Source organism: Leuresthes tenuis, unplaced genomic scaffold, assembly GCF_036924035.1.
Source record: "Leuresthes tenuis unplaced genomic scaffold, fLeuTen1.0.hap1 SCAF_7, whole genome shotgun sequence".
Taxonomy (NCBI): domain Eukaryota; kingdom Metazoa; phylum Chordata; class Actinopteri; order Atheriniformes; family Atherinopsidae; genus Leuresthes; species Leuresthes tenuis.
Genome location: NW_027325361.1, coordinates 10,593,315 through 10,615,808, shown reverse-complemented (window position 1 = coordinate 10,615,808; position 22,494 = coordinate 10,593,315). Strand labels below are relative to the sequence as shown.

Below are 22,494 nucleotides of genomic sequence, written 5' to 3'. Positions count from 1 at the left end.
TGTGGTGGAGGGTTTGGGTCTGCCGTTTTGTCTGCAGTGCCGGAACGTTTTTTTAACCAGTTACTTCCACACCACTTCTTTCATTATGCTGATCTGTGAAGTGGAACGTAACGCTGTTGGAGTTGAGAGGTCAGGGGCTCCTGCTGCCTAGAAACATACAGTCTAATATTAGAACATTTCCTTGATTTGTTAGCAGCATCTCTGCTGACTGCTGAGCACATGGCAACAGACTGGCCAATAGGATTTCAGGAGATTACTAAGCCCCTCACTCTGTATAGCAACAGTGGCATCCTTTCCTTATTTATTTATATAGGAGTTTTTCCCATCGACTCATTCTCATGCTTCTGTACCCCCACTGTGCATCCACACTGTGCTCTCAAACTGTGAAAAAGAGTTGCGGTGTGGAGAGCAGTGCTGTGCTTTTACCTCTTTTACCTGCATCAGCACTAAAATATACATAGCATTTATAGCTCTTTTTTTTTCTCCCCCACACTGAAATATCTGTGCAGGTTCTTTTTTAGATTTCACCTCACAGATCAGTGGAATTTTTTCCTGTGCACTGCATGAAAAAGTCAAAACAAGGTGGACATTGACTTGGAAAAGGCTTTATTTTCAAGAGGACATGACATTCATCTGTGAGGAGGGGACCAGAAAAGTAAAGGAATGACAGCGTGGGAAAAAGTGGCAATCCAAGGAGATGGATAACAACCAAGAGGACAGGATCTGTAGAAGATGGAGGACACATAAGGAGAGGCTATATGGGATAGGAGGAGTGAGGGGTGGAGGGACACAGAATGGCGTGAGGACCGAGGCCGGTGGTTGGTTTGATCTAACCCACGTGTGCGTCCAGCCATGTCTCTTAGCCGCTTAATGGATGTCGACGAGACACTGGTTCCCCATGCTGCCCGATCCCTTCTGTCTTGGCCCAGGTAGGTACACACTGTCCTGTTCAGCTAAGTTTCCAGATGAGGTTGAATTTTTCCAGGTTGGTCGGATGATGTCTACAACAGACGTTGCCATTTTGAAAGTTCTGTGGCCGTTCAGCCTCCGCATCTCTTCGTCATTCGAAGCTTAGTTACATGATGATGGGACGCGTTGGGAAAACATGGCGTATATAAATAGTCCTGTTCTTGGGTTTTGGCTGCGATAAGACAAAAAAACTAAAACTTCAAAATAACCAACCTAAACAGTGCAATATAGGAGACATGAAGGATTGGTGACTTTTAGTAGAGCACTGCTGTAGAATAAGAAAGTGAAATTGTTTGAATATTCTTCAGTGATTTTCCTCATGAATCCATGTAAACTAAATTGCTTTGAATTTATTGCCTTTATTTTGATTATTTTCTGAATTATAACCATTAACCACTTTGTATAAAGACACCGAAAAATAGGTATCGGTATACAAAGACCGACTTGTGTGGACGTGTAGTGGAAATTTATTTAGGATACATATGAAAACATGACAAAACCAACTTGTGTTGTGATTTGACATTTTTGACTTTGGGTGAAATCCCCTTCAGTACTCTGCATCATCTAAACATGGATTCAACGCGTTCGACACAAAGCTTCAATCCATCGCGACTTAATGGCTGCGTACCATTGGAAGTGTTTCTATATGGACGCCATTTTCAACCTTTTGACTTTTCATTTGTAGCATCACTCAGTGAATCGATTATGTTTTTTATGCTTCTTTTGTGGAAACCGGACATATTCTAAGCAATCTAAACAAACTTGTCTCAAATTTGGAGATAAGTAGTGTAACCAACAATTCATTTTTAAAGCTTTCCGATCGATGTGATACATAAGATGCTGGAAAGTATTAAGCGTTCAGGTTCAGAAGCAGAATATGGCGATCATTTCGTGATTTGATATTTTTTCTGTTGCAGGCTGAAGCAACAACTATCCAGTCAAATAATCATGTTTACATACTCATTGAAACAAGATTTTGATAAAACAAAGTTAAGGTAATTCTTTTCTCTTTTAGGGCAACTAAATGATCAAATCCCCTCAGTAAGATGTTACATTGTAAAGAAAAGAGAAGAATAAACCGCTGACTAATCCGTTGCTTGGGAGAGGAGATTTAGTTGCAGCCCCCTGTGAATTCTTTATCATGTAAGGGGCTTCATGATATAATACGTGTATGTGTATGTACAGTAGTCATGAGGGCTTCCCACAGAGAAAAATCTGGAGAAATCCAAGAAATCCCCATTGACAACATTACATTCAGGAAGTTTATGTTTTTACTGTCAAGGATGACACTTAATAAGCAAAAGAAAAATCAGTTTGTCATTAAAAATTACACGTCTCATTTTAAACAGCTAATACATTTTAGATATGTGAATCTCCACTTCATCACTCACTGCATCCAATGTTGGTGATGGTGTTGTTACACGTTTTTGATAAAGAGAATTGTTTAGGCAACCTGATTAGCAGTCAAATAACCTGCTTTTGTTTTTTCTATTTGAGCTGATCTGTGGGGTAAAAAGAAATTAATCTGTTCTGCTCTTCTCTGTGCTCGATATTTTGTTTAAAATTCTGATTATCAACTTAATGTTAATGCCATTCAGGGTTTAAGATTTATAACCAGAAGAAAAGAAAAAAGGCATCAAATGAGCATCACAATCAAAGTGACACTGAAAGCATTTGAGATAATTATCGTAACAAAGCTAATTGTTAGTTGATTAATCACTAATCATTATAATTACTAATACGTTTAATCTATAATTTCATGAATAAAATATTTTTTTAAGACGCTCAAACCAGAGCGCATTGGAAAAATACATAATATTAAAAATGTCTCAAAGTAAAAGTGTTTTATTGATATACAATTTTACCAATATTTTTTATTGTCATTTATGTGGTAAAATAAGTTAAAATATTGCTTTTGGTAACAGAACCAGCCAAAACTTATGTAAACTAAAAACTTGAGAAGTAGCAATTAGCAAAGTGTTCAGTGAGATTTAGTCTTTTTAGGGCCGCAACATATGAGAAGAAAAAAAAAAAATCATTGATCATATATATATTACAATATGTTTTGTACTTATTGCAATATATTAAAAAAATATATATATTTTCATGCGGTAGGTTTATATTGTTTATTTGAAATTAAATGTTTCTAATATGATTGGGGCTGATTTTGCAGGAGAATACATCTTTGCTGATATATACCTTAAAAATAATAAATTACTTTTTGCTTCAACTTCAAGCCAAACAATTGGTTTCAACATGCCAAACACTGCAGAAGAGTCTTGTCTGTGCCTCTGACTGAGGGACCATCATTAGGTGTCGGGTAACTGCTCCGTTAGTAGCGGTGCTCTGAAACCACTAAAAGGATAAGCCTAACGGGAGAACTGTGGACTTTTCTTAGTGTCCGATCATGCTGTAACAAATTGACGTCTGTTGTAGTTCATCCATGGAAAATGTGAATAGTGAAACGTTTAATGTTTAACACAACAAAAATGTAGGCAGGATATGTTAATATACAGTACGTGACATCACATCTTGTGATGTGACTACTGTTTATGCTCACATCAGAAATATTTAGGCTAAGACTATTATGCCGCATCTCTGTTATCAGATATTTTTAATTAGGTAGAATTAAGTCAAAAGCCTGTGCTCCGGAAATGAGTTCAATCAGTCAGAGTTCTGACTTTAGTATTACATTTTGCAGCAGGTCTGTAATATGAAGGCACAATAAATAAGTAATTAAAAGTCCTTAACAGGAAAGTAACAGTGATACGTTAAACAGTGAAATAATTAAGGTTATCTAACCAGTTCTGGCCAGATGTTTCTGATCGTTTATTTTCTCTCTGATGTAGGTTCCCTCAGAAGAAGTGCTACATGGGTTCTTAAAGAAGAAATCAAACAGCTGAGCATCGGCACTCTTCAATTCAACCTTTATATCAAAGTGTAAAGGAATCAAGCACTTGGATACTCAAACAGTGACTATGCAAGGTAGCTTTCTAGTATGAATCCCTTTAAGCACATGACTGCAAAGCAAAACAGTGCTTGTGTATAGAAATTCCCTGATGAAAAGTGCAAAGCGCAACCACAGGATCTGCTGGCGATGTCATTACGCTGCTGTATGATGTGTGTAAAACAGCGGTTTAGCCTGAGGAACATGCTCGACATCCATAACACTGGGCAGCCATGGTGTCTCCAAGCTCTCTAACCTTAACCATGAGTTTAACTGTAAGCTGATAGGATGTGATCAACTGCACTGTGGCACCGCCATTCACCCTCTCTGCTTCACCCTCTCAATAAAAAAAAAATCAAGCTGCACTGTTCGTTAGTGTTGTGAAAATGGCAGCTGAGAGTTTCCAGCTTTGGACAGAGGACGAGCTCCAGCCAGTTGATCTACCAACGTCATCGCTAGCATCCCTCCACCTCAGGAACGACGCTGTGGTCATGAATGAGAACACTACACACAAGGGGGATAATCCTGAGCCTTATCCTATATTTCCTGTGATGATGTCATCACTGCTTAACCAATCACACCAGAAGACAGACATGTCCGTGGCTTCCAGGCCTGAGCCTCCACCAGCAGATAAAGGTAAGCTTAAGGTACTGCTCTAAGCTTTGAAAGCATCAATACAGAAATCAGTGTGATAATATGAATTGTGATCGATTTTAGTGGTTACACTAAACAGAGTGTTAATATTTTTTTGTTGTTGTTTGTTTTGTTTTATCTCTTTTGAGCCATAAGAGCTGTAATCTTTCTAGAGTTTCAGGCCCTGGCTGAAACAAAAAAGGTAAAAGAAAATGTAAAAAACAGGTTAAAAAACAAACAAACTTCAAAATAAAGATGAAATACTATTGAAAGGCTGTGATGAGACTGAATAAACAAAAACAAAATGATCAAATTTGTTCTTAAACATAGTGGAGAATCAGTGAAACAACTGTAAAACAGACTTCTTACAAACTTTGTAATATGGTGCTAAAAATTCTAATTACCTTGAAACCAAAAGTCAATATCCTTCGCAAAAGGTGAAGCTTGGTCCAATAAGGAACCAGGAGATGGCAGAAATTAAGAACTATTATTTCAGCAGGGAAAAATGAGCCAAGTAACATCCAATTTGTGTATATATAAGAAATAGAATAGATATACTTGATCTGCAGCAGGTCCAATTAGAACAGCAGGGCTGCCATTAGACAACAGTGTGGAAAATTAACGTCTTGGATCCAAGAAATCAGTATATCAGTTTAGAGACATTCATGTGACGTTTGTGCAAATGTGATGATGCAGTCAGAAGAGAGTCAGCTCAGGCAATTTTGATTGGCAACTGAGTCGAGAAAGGGCAAAAAATAAAATAAAATGAATGCATGAATGCATGCAGGAGCCGAGGTCAACCACTGATCTTCACTTGTGGTACAGTAAATAAAGCATGTGAATGTTCAGAGAGCTGCGTAAACATCAAAAACTGAGCCGATTTATCATTTTAAAAATCTATTTTCAGAGAATTCCCAACTTTTATATAAAATTTGTTTTTCCACTTATGTCTGAGCATGTTTGATTACTGATCAGACCCAAGACAATGGAGGGAAAGTCCTTCTTTGCCGAAGACGATGAGGCCTTTGCTGCCTTAGGTCATGCTCCAACTCATTTGATAAGTACAGCAGAAGCAGTGAATAGTTTATTCTGTCGAAGAACTAAAATAATTAAGTGACAAGGTTATAAATCCCAGAGGGGTGAAACCTTAAGATTATAAATGGTTACAAGATTAATTTAGGTCAGAAAAAAAAGAAAAATGTGTTTGTTTTGTTCATCATTTTCAATATAGTTTGAAGGCTGTTAACATGGAGACTTTTATGTTTACTCATCGTTTGTTTATACATTGTGTATATTATGTTGTCATAGATCTTGATGTTATAAAAATCCAGCCCTTAAACAGCAGAGAGAGGCGAAATTATTAACGGATAAATTATATGTAAACTGGAGATCAACCGTACCAGTCAGAATGTGAGCTACAGCCAATACTGAAATAAAAAGTAATTCAGCCTCATACTAAAATCTCAAAACCAAAGTAGACAAATAGGGAAAAATGTTTGGTTGAGGATGTTCCACTATAGATCCATGTTTGTCTATAGCTGACACATCTAACAGGCAAAGAAGAAGGGGACGCAAGCAAGAAGGGAAGAAAAAAAGCAGCTGAAGTGGGAAACAGATGCGAGGGTAGAAAGACTGCTGTAAGTGTAATGTTGAAATAATTTGAAGAGTTTGGTGGGACTATGAAGACAACCACTGATGCAGAGAGAGAGAGAGAGAGTTCAGGCCCCACTGTAATATTAGCTAATTCTTCTGCTTGTTTTAAAAGTCCAGTAAGATCCAGCACAGTGGCATCTAGTGGAATAAATTGCAAACTGTAACCTCCTCCTCCTCTTCCTCTTCTTTAAAGTATGTAGGAAAACCATGGTGGTCACAAAAATGTAAAAAGAAATATATTTATACCTGCTCCAATGTCAGCGGTTTGTCCCTTTGGAGTTATTATCAAAACATGGTGGCGCAACAGAGTTGAGCAGAGAGAACAGCTTTGTGTTCCGAGTCAAGTTTCTCATCTGCAGGTAACGAAGTCTAACAACTTCTCACACAATTCTGCACAGAGACCAATCTACTTTCTTGAAATTGTTATGCTGGTTTCTCAGAAAGGTAATTGTCAACCAGTTATGGCCAGATTAGACCAGAATAATCTGTTTTATTTAAAAAACAAAACAAACAAAAAAAAACCCACATGAACACAGTGACCCAGCTGCACGCTTTACCATGCAAGTATACATTAATTAGCCACAACGATAAGACCAGTGACAGGTAAACTGAGCAACATGGCTGATTGTGTTTCAGTGCATTGACAGAAATGTTACTACAACACTTGCCATCTAACAAGGAAGGGATAAAAAGAAAATGACAAAGAGTCCCGAGTATTGAATCAATACAATGGGGTCTGATGGCATCTGTAGTAGACGAGCTAAATCCACTCAAGACCCCACCCAACAATCCACAAGGCCAAAAGGATCCACTGTGAATGTCCTGGTACTAAACACATCAGGATAAAACACTTCATGCAGCTTATTTGGTTGCATGTAGAGAAACTACTTAATGGTAGGCAGGTGCTTATACTGTTGTAGCTCTTCTGTCTTCAGTACTGAACTAGTGGAACATCCTCAACCAAGCATTTTTTCCCGATTTGTCTCCTTTGGTTTTGACATTTTAGTATGAGGCTGAATTACTGTTTTTATTTCAGTATTAGCTGTAGCTCACATTCTGACTGGTACGGTTGATCTCCAGTTTACATATAATAATTAATAAGTAATTATTAAGTTTGCCTCTCTCTGCTGTTTCAAGGCTGGATTTTATAACACCTAATACTGCCAGCTACTACTAAAAAAAGAAAGGGAGACTGGGAGCCTCAGTAAAACATAAGCAGGTGCTATAATTTCAGAGAGTGTTATCATCTTAGAAAGTCATGCTTTTCAGAAGGTGTGGTCCACTACAGCCTGCATCAGAATTACAAAGCCATCCCTTCATGTTGTAGCTTACAGGGTCATTCCAAGGGATGAGGTGGTAGAAGTTACTAGATGTGAATTTCAGTTCAATTGAAGCCGTGACCACATTGAGGATGAAGGTGCTGCCACTGGAAAGTGAAAAAGATTCATTACTAAAACTCAAACAAACAGAAGTTTTGAGTAACAGCTTAACTGAAGTGGCAATCTTCAACTAAATCCAGAAAAATATATCAAATAAAACTTAAATAGTTTTGAGATTAATGTTCATGCAAATGCCGCAGAAGGTATCACATCTCAGGTAAATATGTAACCTGTTTACACGTGAACTTATTTTGCATACCATTTAATTCCTTTACAATCAACTGCATGACCGAAAATTCAGAATCAAAATAAACTCAGTATACATTAACAAAACACCACGAAATGCAGCAAACTATCAGTTATCATCAAAATGCTCATTTTATGGCAATTACCTGACTTTTTTCATTTTATTTTAAATTTTAAAAGTTTTTTTAAAATCTACAAAATGATAAAAAGTGAACTAGTCGAAGCTGGTATCATGTTTCAGCTGGATGCAGGATTTATTAGGTGTAGATCTTCTTCAGGTTTTTATACCAGGCAAGTTTTGACAGAGCTTCATCGTTTGAAGGCATGGGGTTTATGAGTTTTGTCCCTTTCTAATATTACAACAGCATGAGTATGATTCCTCTAGCATACGCCTCCGTCTGCAGCAGCAATTTAAAACATCTCCAGGCATGCCATCACAAGTGCTGAAGGGACGATTTACATCAACTGTTAACGGCACGCTGCTCACGACACACATGTATCCGTGCATGAGTGCATGTTTTTATATACTGCGAAATAAACAATCCACACGTAAATAGAAATGTTTCAGGGAATGTCTGATTGACAGCTTCCCACCTGTCCTTGTGTTTATTGCACCTGTGTGTGCGTGAACGTTAACATTAGGGAAGTGGACACAGGCGCACATCAGCTAGTCCTTAAGGCTGACATGGCATCTTGCTGCAGACAGCTGTTGTTTGTTAGGCGAGGCAAGGCGAGGTCGCAGCATTGAGTTGGCCGAGTGTGCCTGAGCGTTGAGGAGTGCCAGCTCTGGTATTTTAGGCAGTCAGACACCGTCACCTGTCAACACACTGGTCTGGACAGAGTCCCTCGCATGGTGCAAGACTGAGCAACACAACGATATCTCCCTCCACAGTCTTGTCAGGGGGCCAGCTGTGTATGCTGACAGCCACAAAGTGCAGATGGTCACATACAGACTGTCCTGAGCTGACATTGTGAGTAACACTGGGGGGGTTGATGTTTTAGAATTCTTGGAGACAAAGAGGGGCCAAAACGACAGTGAGGTGCAGTCTAGCACACCGGCCGAGTTCCTGCAGGACCTCTCATCCGATGGTGATGATGAGATTCCTCCTCTAAAAACCAGCATCAACAAGGAAGAAGGTACTTGTAGACATTTCTTTTACTTACAATCGTCACTCAGTTTTGTCCCGAATTAGTATTGTTAATGTCGTCTGTGTAAACACCTCTACGCTCTTGGTCTTTGGCTCATTTACTTTATAGTTTTGTACTAAAAAAAACAAACATCTAAACTTTTACAAAGTTACTGCTTGACTTAATCTATTCATGTAGGAAGTTTGCAGTTTTTGTGTTATACAATATTAGTAATAGAATATAAATTTATCATGTGTGGGAAAATGATCAGAAGGATGGTGACTGATGAATTACCTTCTTCTGTGAGGACTGCTTCAACAGTGACCAACAATACATGATATAGATCACATCAACTAGTAGTAGTTTCTCTTCTTGGTAATTTGCATTTCTGCGATTTAAACATTTCATCACTTTTTGTGGTCAGAAATTAAATTAGAGAGCTCAACCAAAGCTATGGCAGCCTGTGACTGCAGCGCTGATGACCAGCTGTCCGAAGCAGAATGGTACTGGGGCAACATTTCGAGGTACTGAACATTCACATTTCTAGTTTCTTTTCTGGAAAGTTCCTTCAAAATTATTACAGCTTTTAGTCTAAAAGCCCACATATATATATATCCAAGTTTTTACACCTTAAATTGTGATTTTCAATCTTCTTCAGACTTTATACACCCTCGTGTCTTTTTTTTTTTTCCTGTCCAGAGAGGAAGTAAATGAAATGATGAGGAACACTCCTGAAGGCACATTTCTGGTCCGAGACTCTTCAAGTAGGATCAAAGGGGAATACACTCTGACGTTACGGTGACTATGCGTTTATGCTCATGATTTTGGGACATAGCTGATAAGAATCATGTAAAAATGTAGATTTTGTGACTTGTACTGTAAACACTTCAAAGTGTTTAATGCACCAGATGGTTAGATGGTCATTACATCACGTCACATACACACAACTAGTTGGGTATTATGAAATGTGGGTAAGAGTTTACAGCATTTGAGCTGCTTGTATTACAGATATCTGCAGTCTGCATCTTAAATGCCATGTTCAGCCCAAATCAGAGGTCAGTAATTTATTGATTTCAAAAGCCCGAAAAGTAGTTTTTGGAGATTTAAAGCGTAACTTCAGAGATTTTGTGGTCTCCATCTCATTTAAACCGAATCAGGACCAGGTTTCCGATATAAAGCTTTGCTTATCAGAGTTTAGTGCCGATTTCAGCAGTCTGATGAGTTTCACTTGTTTTTCCAATCATCCAACACACATTTGTTTGACGAAACAGTCACACTTGAACTTTAATCGTTGCTGTCCTCGGTCTCACAACTTACAGTTGGTTCTTTATACATGTAACTGTAACCCAGAGCTGTTTTTAGTTTTCAAGATGATATTACTTCAACTTCAAGTCTGTACACTGCGTGTTGGGCTGTGGGAGTTCAAAACAAAAGCAACAAACTCTTCTTAGTGGTATTATACCGACACCAATAGAAAATAAACCTTTTTAAAAATATAACAGGTTTGTTTGTTTGTAACTTTGCAGAAAAGATGGCTACAACAGACTAATAAAAATCTTCCATCATGGAGGGAAGTGTGGCTTTTCTGAGCCACTGACCTTTCCATCTGTGGTGGAGCTGATTCAGTATTATCAGAAGTCGTCACTAGCCCAGTACAACTCCAAACTGGACACCCAGTTACTCTACCCAATGTCCAGATACCAGCAGGTAGGTTCACAACGACTGAACTGTTAGTGTGTACTCTGTCATTAGAACTATGAAATATGCAAGTGACTTTTTCTATGCCTAGTTGTTATGTGTTAAAATATGTTTTTAGAGGTTTGCTGTTATTGTAACCATTTATTTTTCATGTTTTTCTGCATCAGAACTAGTAGGACAATAAATAAGGAAGCTGCTATCTTTTTTTTTTTATTAATTACGTTTTTTTTTTTTAATGTGGTAGTCCTAGAATAAATTCATCAAACAAGATACTTAAAAGCACTTGGTCCTGAATATCTTTCACATTCTTTTTTGTATAGCAGCAAGTTGTGATGGAGGTTGACATTGATGCAGCTGGAGAACAGCTGAGGATATTTCAGGATCAATACAAAGAGAAGAGCCGAGAGTATGACCAACTGTTTGAGGAACTCAACCAAATGTCCCAGGTACAACAACTTGTCCGAGGATGTCAATCGTATCTGGGTGAACCTGCTCGACTTTAATGTGAATGTGCCTGTAAGGCCCTAATATTAAATGTTTAGATCGGTTGCTCTATTTTACAGGAACTCCAGAGCAAGCGGACGGCAATTGAAGCGTTCAGTGAAATTATTCGGATCTTCGGGGAGGAGTGTGATACTCAAGAGCGTTTCAGCAAGGAATACATTGACATGTTTCTCACATTGGACAGCAACACAAAAACTGACAAGTATGCTTTAAAATAGCTACCACTTGTTTTCACATTTTCATGTATTCCATTTTATGTAACCCCCCCCCCCATCCATCCAGCATGCTGAGAGCAAATTAGGCTTTTAATCGTTCACTAAGGTTGTTGCGTCATCCACAGGATTCAAAGCAACTCAGATGAACTGCAGTCAAGGGTGGAAGAAATCCACAACAGCAAGAAGAAGTTGGAGGAGGAGCTAAAGAAGAAGGCACTGACTCACATGGAAGTCGACAGGAAATTGAACACCCTTAAGCCTGACCTCGTGCAGCTCAGGAAGATCAGAGATCAATACCTTTTGTAAGTTTAAGCACCCTATTCTTTTGATTAAATAGCAGTTAATCAATCAGCTGGTTGTAAAGTGTGTGACAAAATTCCTCCATAGTGATGTGACTGATGCCATCATACAGAAAGTTGTGGGCGCTCTCAGTTTTTCCACATGCTGCTTCTACATTTTGGTCAAACTTTTTCTAAATGACGACACACTGTGTAATATGTCCCAAATTGTTGTCCATCTGAGGTTGTATTTACCTAATTTTAAGACATGGAAAAGACTAGATGACTTTTTATTATGTCCCAATTCATAAAACCTTGGAACTGACAGGAGGTGCCCTTTCTCACATGACCGAATACTGCTGGGAACTTCTAGATGATGCCTGTATCTAAATTATTCTTTGCCTGGTGGAGTTTTTGCTTGCATTTTTAGATGCGGTAATCAACTGTGTTCACTCATAATTTTTCACACACTCATAAGTGTTCATCAGCCCATGCAGTGATTTCCACATGCTAATTGTGTCTGTTTTGATGGAGTCCTGCCTGACGGTCCAAAGATCACGTTTTGGCCTCGTCTATACGTATAGATTTCAGCAGACCATTCAATAATAAGAAAAAAAACTTCAATGTTTTACAATTTTAGGTTTAGAAACATTGTTTGAACAATCTACACAGTTGAACCTCTACTGCTTTATACTTCTACATAACGCAGGCTCTCTGAGATGCTCCTCATATACCCAACATATCACTGAACTGTTGACAGTTCAGTTAACGGAGAGATATTACACGCAGCTGCATTAACAATGCGGACATGTAAATAAAAGGAATATGTGTTCTTACACATAAACATATATTTGAAAAGAATGTGTGCACCAAAGGGATTCTTCAGAACATGAGTACATACATTTTTAGACCAATTTAAAAAACTCATATGCACAGGTTGATACAATAAAAGAGGCAAAATTTAACATCGAACATCTATTTCTCAGATCTTGCGCGGTATGATAGTGATTTTCTTTTTCAAATTGGAATCATTCAGTTGTGTAAAACATGAATATCTGCAGCTACACATCTTGGTCATGTGTCAGGAAGGGTGCTGAGTATTTACAGACCAATCTTATTTTCTGGAAGAATTCATTTTTTCGGTTGACCTTCATTTTTGCTGTGGCTTTTATCGTCATGTCTATTTAGTTTTGGTGTTTGTGTTGTTTTTATATGCATATGATTTATTAGAGGAGGGTCTTCACCCATTTCTGTCTAAAGATGGGAATAGAAATTTGGTTTGTGAATGTGCAGATGTATGAATCAAATTCATACATAAATACGGTTTAAAAAATAAAACAAAAAAATCTGATGAAAATAATGTGCATGCCTATGTGCGTTCACACAGTTTTAGCCATTAATCAGTTTTATTGATGTGTTGTTTTTTTTTAACATTACAAAGCTTGTTGCTCCTTAATGTTTTAAACCTTGTAGCAGACCTAAAATTCAAAATTGGTGCATGTTTTTTCAGAAAACAAAACAACATTTTCTCAATTTTAGTATCTGATATGTTGTGTTTGTACAATATTCAACTAGGTGTTTTATGCTTTGCCAATCACTTCATTTTGATTTACGATTTACACAGTTAACAGACTTGAAAGACAAAACAAAGAAATTTCATTCACACCCAAGACATAGCAGCAATGGCAAGGTGTTAGGTTTTTGCAAATTAATGTATTGTACTTCATTAAGCGGGTATTCATACTTAATTCTTTGCATTGTTTCATGACTGTGCTTCATGTCAGAGGACTGCCATATCGTGCCCGAAACCTCAGTGTAACTCAGATATGTTAACGTGACCCCAACGAAGCCATCAGTTGAAATCGATCGGTGATGAGATAAAATTTTGATTTGAAAAACACATACCAGTGACACAGCTGAGTTATAAACATAGGCAGAGCAATCAGCTGTTCCCCTCCATACTGCCACAGCTGCTGAGCTCCAGTATGTTTGGTATGGGGTTTGATCACGAGGGCGGATTGTTCCCATCAAGCTGACCGTTGTTACCCAGGTTTTTAAGAGTAGTTATGATTACACACGGCCTTATTTCTTTACAAAGACAACCGTTGTTACTTTGGAACAAGTGAAGAAAAAAAAACTACTTATAGACCAACAGAGTCATGGCTAGTTAAACAAAAGTAGATAACCTCCTTTGGAGGGTGTCTCCATTACTAACATGTTTCTGACTGTTGCATATATAAAACAGTAACTGCCGTTAAAGTTATTTGCTTTTTGTCCAACTTTGCTTCTTTTTTTTTGGTCATGTGTCAGGAAGGGTGCAGAGTGTTTACAGACCAATCTTAGTCTTTAGTGTCGTCTAGCACTTTGTTAGCCAATTTAATCCAACATTAGAACTCAGGATACATAACAGCACAACTTGCAAAAACTCCTTTTGTGTAACCCTTTAACTGTGTTTGCTTATGTTTCAGATGGCTCACACAGCAAGGAACCAGGCAGAGTCAGATTGATGACTGGATGGGTTTAAGGGATGAAGAAGAGGAGTAAGTATTGTCCACTTGTCAAGTAAAAGTGACAGAAAACTGAAAATACGACAGTGATTTCTACTTGTATTTAAATCTAGACATTCCATTTAATCCAACACTGTCAAAAAGCTGAAACATAACTGTACTGTGGGTGTGGAGCTTTTGTGAAAATTTATTTGAAAAGCTTTTTTGGCCCACATGCAATTAACTGCACAATGTACACCATGGAGGAACGTATAATGCATCATCTCAAAGTAAACTTACTTCTAGAAGAGTGCAAAAGTTCTTTATATATCGTTAGGAGGACAGAAAATAGAGGTAAACACACGGAAATACAGTATAATACCAATTTAATACTGTTGAGCTCTTTTTCCATTTTGTGTAACCCATCACTGGGTTATCCATCAAGTTAGTTGTCTTTTTTTATGCTTGAGTAAGTCAAAAGTTAGTGTCAAATGGCATTAAAACAGCACTTTAAATGACTACAAGAAAGTCTGGTTCCTAGCAAAAATAAAGAAACGAGGGTTGGGTCAAGAGAGTGCTGATACTAAGCTCATTGTGCTTGTTGAACTGCCATTTTTGAGGATATGATGGATTAGCATAATATGTACTGCCAACAACAGTTGCTCAAGTGTTCAAAACAATCTGGCAAGATATCGGGGAGTAAAAAAGATTATGCATCACTATGAAATTCTCCATCTCAATTAATATGTCTGTATGTTAGCCCATACACCCTAGAGGATGATATTCACCAGGAGGAGAGGAGCTGGTATGTTGGCGGTATGAGACGAAAAGAGGCGGAGGAGCTGCTGAGAGGGAGGAGGGACGGGACCTTCTTAATCAGAGACAGCCAGACTCAAAGGGGCTCTTTTGCCTGCTCTGTTGTGTGAGTAACTTTACATTGGTTTAACTTGGCATTTTACTGTAAATAACTGCATGTATAAATTGTTACAAACATTAATTGGGAACCCAAAGTGACAAGTTTCTCTCATGCAGCGTGGACGGGGATGTAAAACACTGTGTGATCTACAGGACGTCCACAGGATATGGGTTTGCTGAGCCCTACAACTTGTACTCGTCACTCAGGGAGCTCGTCCTCCACTACCGACACACATCCCTGATCCAACACAACCAGCAGTTGAATGTAACCCTGGCCTGGCCCGCACTCAGCCAGCAGTCCAGCTGAGACACACCAGCACAACAACATAATGGCACCTTCTGAAAGCTTCGCAGTAGTAGCACAGAGGACACATCCAAATGGACACAGTTACGAGGCTGAGACAAAGTACTGGTTAGTGTTTCTATGCAAAGGTTATTCCCTTTCCCCACAATGAATATTATCACAGCAAATTCAAATTTTAATGAACAACTTTGACAGTTATTCAGCAGATTGAGGTTTTTCCACAGTAACTTTAAGGTCAATTCAGTGCAGTAGTTGCACGTTTGGCTCTTAGCACTAGCTCTTTAGCCAGTTCTGGTGAGAGGGATCCAGATAGAGTTGTTAGATGCTGTTCCCAATAAAACAGCACTGATCCGTGTAATCAGTAGTTTAGACAAACTGGGGCTCAGTTCTAATCTCATTTCTTTTTTTTAAAGCGATTATTCCTATTCTTTAAAATCCCATTTACTTGCCATCTGCACATAAAGCATGCCAAGCACAATTTAGATAATGTACTTAGCTTTTACAGATTTCAACAATCAATTTAGCCTTTTGTAGCAGAACTGAGGTAGAGCTAAAATTCTGCCTCTTAACAATATCATGGACAAGTATCCTAAAACATGCTGTAGCAGAGAATTTTATAAGAAGGACATTGAGGAAAAAAAAAAAAGATGCTAATGTCCACTTTATAAATGACTCATCAGAACACAGATTACAAACAAAAACAAAAGAAGATCAGAACATTGGAGTTTATTTTGCATTCAAAATTATAGAAATGTATTTTTCTGGCTGAGCAATGTTGAGTAATCCACTAATCCAGACAATTATTCAAAGTACACACACACATTATATTTTATATATATATATATATATATATATATATATATATAAACCAAGTGTAAAAATTTACAAAAAAGTTACTGTTAAGAACAACAATATCAAGTCCAAAGATTTAACCATTTAACTTATACTGGACCTCATTCATTTTTAAAATATGAGAGTTCAGGAATCCCAACAAAAACTAGAACGTGTTCAGTTAAACATGTGCATTATAATGATTTTAAAAGGGGTGAAGACACACTCAAGCACTTTATCCGAAACAAAACAACTCGATTTCCTTGGGCAGGGTTATCAAAGCTGGCTCCATTTTTTTCTTGGTTGGTAACATGAGCAGCTTGTCATTCATAGCAAGCACTGGCATCTTATGCTGCTCATCCCATTTTCAGGTTGGATCTTAAGCTTTTAGATATTATACTGATCTAATTACTGTTAATGGTGATCAAGTAGCTACAACAGAAAAAGGAGATTACAGATCTGAATTTATCTTTCAAGGGACAGTAATAGTGTTTGTCACTAGTAAATTGTGATCTCCAAATGTAATAAGAAAGAATCTGAGCGTTATCAGTGGATTAAACACTGGATTCTACTCTTAAAAGAAAAAAACAAAAAACAACAACACACTTTTCCCCTCAGTCAACAAATATAAAAGAAACAATGTTTTATAAGACATCTGAAAATCTTTGAGTTTTCATGACCGATGTCTGTCTTTGGAGATCAAAGTAAAGCCATTTTTAATTTTCAGTTTTTTTCCAGAACATTTAAAATCAAACAAACAGTACCTCTGCATTGTGTCATACAAACCTTTACACATCAACCGAAAACAGCGAGTAACAAAAGTTAATGCAGATTTTGAAACTGGTTTGTAGTCGAATCTCTTGATTTGGTCTCAAAATTTTGGTTAAAGGTGGAGCTCCATGATGGTTAAATCTCTGCACCCTTATATTCATTAATATTAAACAGGCTTACAGGTTTCCAGTTCTGAAGGAAACTATAATTTAAGTGTTTTATTCCAGCCATCACAATCATCTTATAGGAGAAAACAGGCCTGAAACTCAGCAGGCGGTGTCTAGTTTCAATACCACCAATATCCCAGTTCACCCAAATCGAGAACGTAAGTTAATTACTACATTTAAGAATTTTGCAAAAATGAGCATCAAATAGAAAATGTCAGATGCAACAATGAATTCATGTCATACTTGAGATAGAAGCAGTGACTTATTACCTTAAAACAGGGTGTTAAGCCGAATGCCCTTCAACTTGAAAAACAACCCTAATTTCAGCCACAGTTTATGGCAAAAAGCACATCAACATTACAATTATATAAGGAACCTAAGGAATTATCAAAAGAACTGTACAGAACTGCGATGCCAAAAGATACTACACCAACACCTACAAAAAGAAAACTTCCAAGACAGTCCCTGTCTGACCTTTTACCTTCTGATGCATGTGAAATTACCTACATACAGGCCATTTCGCTTGCATTAGCTGACATCGTTAGCCTAAGTGCACCTGTTTTTGAACAAGTATATTTAGAGTGCAACAAAGACTCAGCCTCATTAAATAACAGACAAACAAAAGCCAGCATGCCATTTATAGGCTCACCATCTCCACAAGGGATTCGGGGAAAAGTAAATTCAGTTCCCAATTACATATTAAAAAGCCGTTTATGGCCTGAGATTTTTGTATTGTTTGTAAAATGTGATGGCTGCATACGTTATGGCACCGTTCCAGACATGGCATTCAGGCAGGCTACTCAAGGCTACCATCATTACCATTGTTTTTTTTAAATGAAAAACGAGTTGTTGTTTTTTCTCCCCTTTGTGCGTGCGTTAGATTTCATTTCTATAGAAAAAATAAATAAATACTGGTAATTCAGTGGTAGTGCGTTATCCTTAGTACTACTGAGCTAATACTACTTCAGAGGCTTATAGTTGACCAAGCAGCTTTAAAATGATTACTACCTCAGTGTGAGGTATACTCAAAATGTATGACGCAACACTGTGTTTATAATGCTAAATATCATACGCCAAAAAAAAACCTAAAAACAAACAAAAAAAAAAAAACTACAAAAAGTCTTTAAGTTTCAATTGAAATTGTTTACATTTCAGACCTATCCAAGAACCTCTGGCTTTGGGTAGGTATCAGGTTTGCGACCCAGGGACTTTTGATTGTTTAGTGGAGATGAGGCGGTGCTTGTGGATTACCGTGAATCAAACAATTTATAGAAGAAAATTAAAGTAAGCATTAAATACAGCATTGACACTTTTCTTGTCCAGTAAGAGATATGATTAGTTTCCATATGTAAGAGTAGTTGATAGTGTGATCAAAGTTTTTTTTTATTTTTTTTTTTATATTTTCAATGGGTCAGTTTTGATGCACTTCTCTCTTGAGGGTCAAACGTGTGTTTGATCGTAATTGCGTACATCTACTAGATGTCAGTTTTGCCAGACTGTTATCTGCCATGAAGGGAGTTGTGCAGGTTGTTTTCAGATTCCAGCTTTTTGGCTGTAAAAAAGGTGTAAAAGTTAGATTTTTGCATGCTATCATTATGTGGCAGATTTTTTTAAGAATAAGTAATGCTAGGCTGGGTACTGTTTGGATATCTGTTCTAGTACCACTAATTCAACACAAGTTTGTTAATACATGTTACCTTTATGCACATTCTGTAAAATTCTGAGTATTTTCTTAATCTCTGTGACTGGTGCTTAGCACTCATTGCTGTAGAATTTCTCATTTGTCTCTTAAAATCACCTGTCAGGCACACAGTTAGAGTCAGAGTGTGACGTCTATATTACTTAAGCAAATGTTTCGTATTTGTTGTGCCTGTAATCACATCAGTCGAGCACATAGTGTTGCACAGTAGTAAAATGTGAAGTGCTGCATTGCACAGATTGTGGACAGAGTGTGCCACAACCACCACAAAAGCAGTGCAAATAGAACTAACTGGATAGAACAAAAACCAAAATGAAGGCGTCTGTCCCTTATCATTCAAGTTATGTATTTCATTATAGTACTGGCATATAGAATAAGTGCCAAGTCTATAACTCAAAATATTCATTTGTTTAACATTGAAAATCTGAGAATGAACCATTACTTATTTCTTACATAGGTGTTCAAGAACAGAAAAAAAGTGTTATATGCATAGAAAAGCAGGAAAGAGCAGCATTCTGCTGGGTTTGAATTTAAAGCATAGCATTTGCACAAAAGTATCTCATGTGAGGTAGAGATACGGCGACTTTCCTCATGTTCATTCCCCCTGACACTAAGGGAGGTGGACATGTCATTGTTGTAAATATAGAACAGTTGCTTATGAGATTGATGTGTTGTAGCACTTATGTAAAAAAAAAAAAAAGAAATATGTTTCTGGTGTGTGGTCATTAGGATGATCACTACAATATTTTGTTCTGTAAAGTCAGACATCGCTGTAATTACATGTGCACAATTTGGTCTTTTTCTATAGATGTTGTTGCTTTCTGTAACTTTAATGTTTTATCACTGTGCAAACAGAAACACTGAAAACACTTTAAATTTGTTTTTGGTGGGGTAAAAACTGACACCATGAGATACTTCACAGCATTTCTTTTTTTTGAATTTCATCTTTTTAAGTTCTCTGTCTAACCAATTGTTCATACATTTCCACCGAATGACAAAAAAAAAAAAAAAAAAAGGTCAACATTACCATGATGTAGCTGCTGTTGTGTATAGATATGCAGCATGAAAAAAATACTGTTAGTTTAACAGACACACAATGGTAAGCTGATTGTTGTTTTAGCATACATTTACTCAAATGCTTATCCAGGTACTCGCTAACTTGCTGACCTGTTCACATATCACAAGCTATTTTCATGACTAAAATGGCAAGAGGCACAAATTATTGCCATTGACAATTTGACTTTCAGACTTTTCATACATTTGAATTTGCTCTTCCCAGAAAGCATTTGCTTATCTTCTTTAAAGACTGAGAAGTGTGTTCAAATTTTGTGCTATATACACCCCAGATTTATGGCATGGAAGAATAATCAGTCAACTTTTATGGTCAGTAGTGTGGCAACAACACATACGACCTTGGGAGAACCTCATAGCTAGTTGTCTTACATTTAGGAGACTAATTGAGAGGGTTGACATTGTAGGACACAGAAAGGACAGAAAGGACAGAAAGAGTGTCATCTTCTCTTGGAATTAAGTTTGTGCTGTATGGTTCCACAGTAAATGGTTAATGCCCAATGACAAAACGGAAGTAGACTGCCATTTAGTGAAAGAAGCAAAAAGAAGGAAGGGTTGTGAAAGTTAGGATTGTGGTAGGGTTTGAAAGTTGTTTCAGTTATATAACCTCTGACTGATAGTCAATATTAGCTTTTTTTCTGAACACTTAATGATGATTATGATTACAAAATTGTTCTTAAAAGCCTCCATGTGCAAAACCTTAACACATAAAGACCTGATGCAACATGCAAGTGTACAGGGACCGTGTTAAGAGGGGGCCTAACGTCTTCATAGATTAATCATTTACTCTTGCACAGTAAATGTAAATATACTTTATATCAAATGCTAAAAAGCATTAACACAAAGTCTCTTGCAGAACTGATTTGAGTCCAGTGGTCAGTATGCTGATTAGGTTTCTATACAGAGAAGTTTGTTAAGGTAAAAGGGTACAGATTGTTAAGTGAGGGAACTGGTTATGTAAACTTGGGTGCTATCGGTAGGTATAGTGTGGTACGTGTCCTGGTATTACAATGGGCTGTAAAGTGTATAGGAAAGGTGTCTGTTTTGAGTATGATGTAAAAAATGGGCTAAGTGGATGGCAGTTAAGCATTTTTGCAGTATTTACTAGCAATTTAATGACTTGTCTCACCTTAAACTTCCATGCCATAACACGAGGGGATCCAGCAATGACATTTGTTTTCTTATTAACCTTAAGTTAAGTAAGAAGATTTATTTTGTAAACATCTGTGATCCAGGGACTTCGATCAAATACCTCTTCTCTGTCTCTGCATCACATTCACCATAACAACCGTTAACGTTTCTGTAACTTTGTAAGATTCTTATTTCATTGTGGCTATCTCAACATGTCCTTTTCCATTCAATCTGATGAATCTAGCTATACTTAGTTAAAAGGCTGTTGTTGTTAAAATGAACCCATCACTGTAGATGTTTATTCACTGTATTGATTATGCAAAAATCATCAGCTTGTTGAATTTAAAAATAGCTAATTTCCTTTTAGAAGTAAACTGGTTACAAACATTTTTGGTGTAAAATTTTCCCCAACTTTACCTACTTCAGAACATTATAGTTCAAGTATGCACTTTCAGATCCCAAATAAATTTGAGTTTATGATTAAATGAGTGATTGTTTTATTTTCATAACCATATTATCTCATGGATGAAGTACAAACCATCTCACACCTCAAAAATACCCTTTATCATTTACAACAAAGACTGCAGACCCAATATGACATCACTTTATATCCATCTAATTTGTACCGCATTTTAGCATAAGGATATCCCACTCATCCATTTTCTACACCCGCTTAATTCATTCCAGCTGTCATTGGGTGAGAGCCAGGATACACGCTGGATGGGTTGCCAGTAGAGACAAACAACCATCCACACTCACTCCTAGGATCAATTTAGAGTCCGCAGTTAACCTGACAGACGTGTTTTTGGGCAGTCGAAGGAAGCCAGATCACCTGGAGAGAACCCACACGTACACAGGGACAACATGCAAACTTCACACAGAAAAGATCCAGCCGGGATTCAAACCAGGAACCCTCTTGCTGTGAGGCAACAGTGCTAACCACCGTAAGAATAGACTAGAATTATGTCGCATGCCTTAACCTCTGCATCTTAAACTACTGCTACTCCACACCTGCAGAATTGGATAACCACTTTCAAAGTGCAATAAAATGGCTTCCAACTGATGGACACCACAAGACAGTGAATGTAACCAAGCAAAAAGGCAGTATATTGTCATGGAAATAAAGTTTTATGCCAAATAAATATAACCAGACACAGTCAACACAGTGACAAGAGGGTCTTACCTTCAGAAGTGCCATCGTCGTCAAGCTGGAAGTAAGTGGAACTCATGTGGGTCCCACCACAACCAATCAGGTCAGGGTCATGTCATCCATGGTCCCAGAGGAGCCGGTAAAATTGTTGGTGGTAAAAGGTCACCTTACATCCAGAGGAAAACAAAGTGGTGGTAAAACATCATATCCAGATGCCACTGCAGAGTAACTACCTGAACCTAAGGCTATGCTTTTGGTACAGTTTGTTCCAGAAGTGAAAGTTTTTGGTGAACAGAAACAGGAAGCTTTTCTACTGCCC

General features: G+C 37.5%; 1 protein-coding gene across 1 annotated transcript; it reads left to right on the top strand.

The window, feature by feature from the left end:
- The first annotated feature begins 510 nt into the window (after nucleotides 1-510).
- On the top strand, nucleotides 511-21,476 carry LOC140311744 (phosphatidylinositol 3-kinase regulatory subunit gamma-like). The gene is made up of 12 exons (XM_072389240.1): nucleotides 511-929; nucleotides 3,819-4,552; nucleotides 8,830-8,964; nucleotides 9,380-9,479; nucleotides 9,655-9,753; nucleotides 10,482-10,662; nucleotides 10,974-11,099; nucleotides 11,217-11,359; nucleotides 11,498-11,674; nucleotides 14,119-14,190; nucleotides 14,897-15,058; nucleotides 15,169-21,476. Exons 2-12 carry the CDS (start codon nucleotides 4,303-4,305, stop codon nucleotides 15,356-15,358), a joined length of 1,635 nt encoding a protein of 544 aa, XP_072245341.1. The 5' UTR covers nucleotides 511-929; nucleotides 3,819-4,302; the 3' UTR covers nucleotides 15,359-21,476.
- The last annotated feature ends 1,018 nt before the right edge of the window (nucleotides 21,477-22,494 follow it).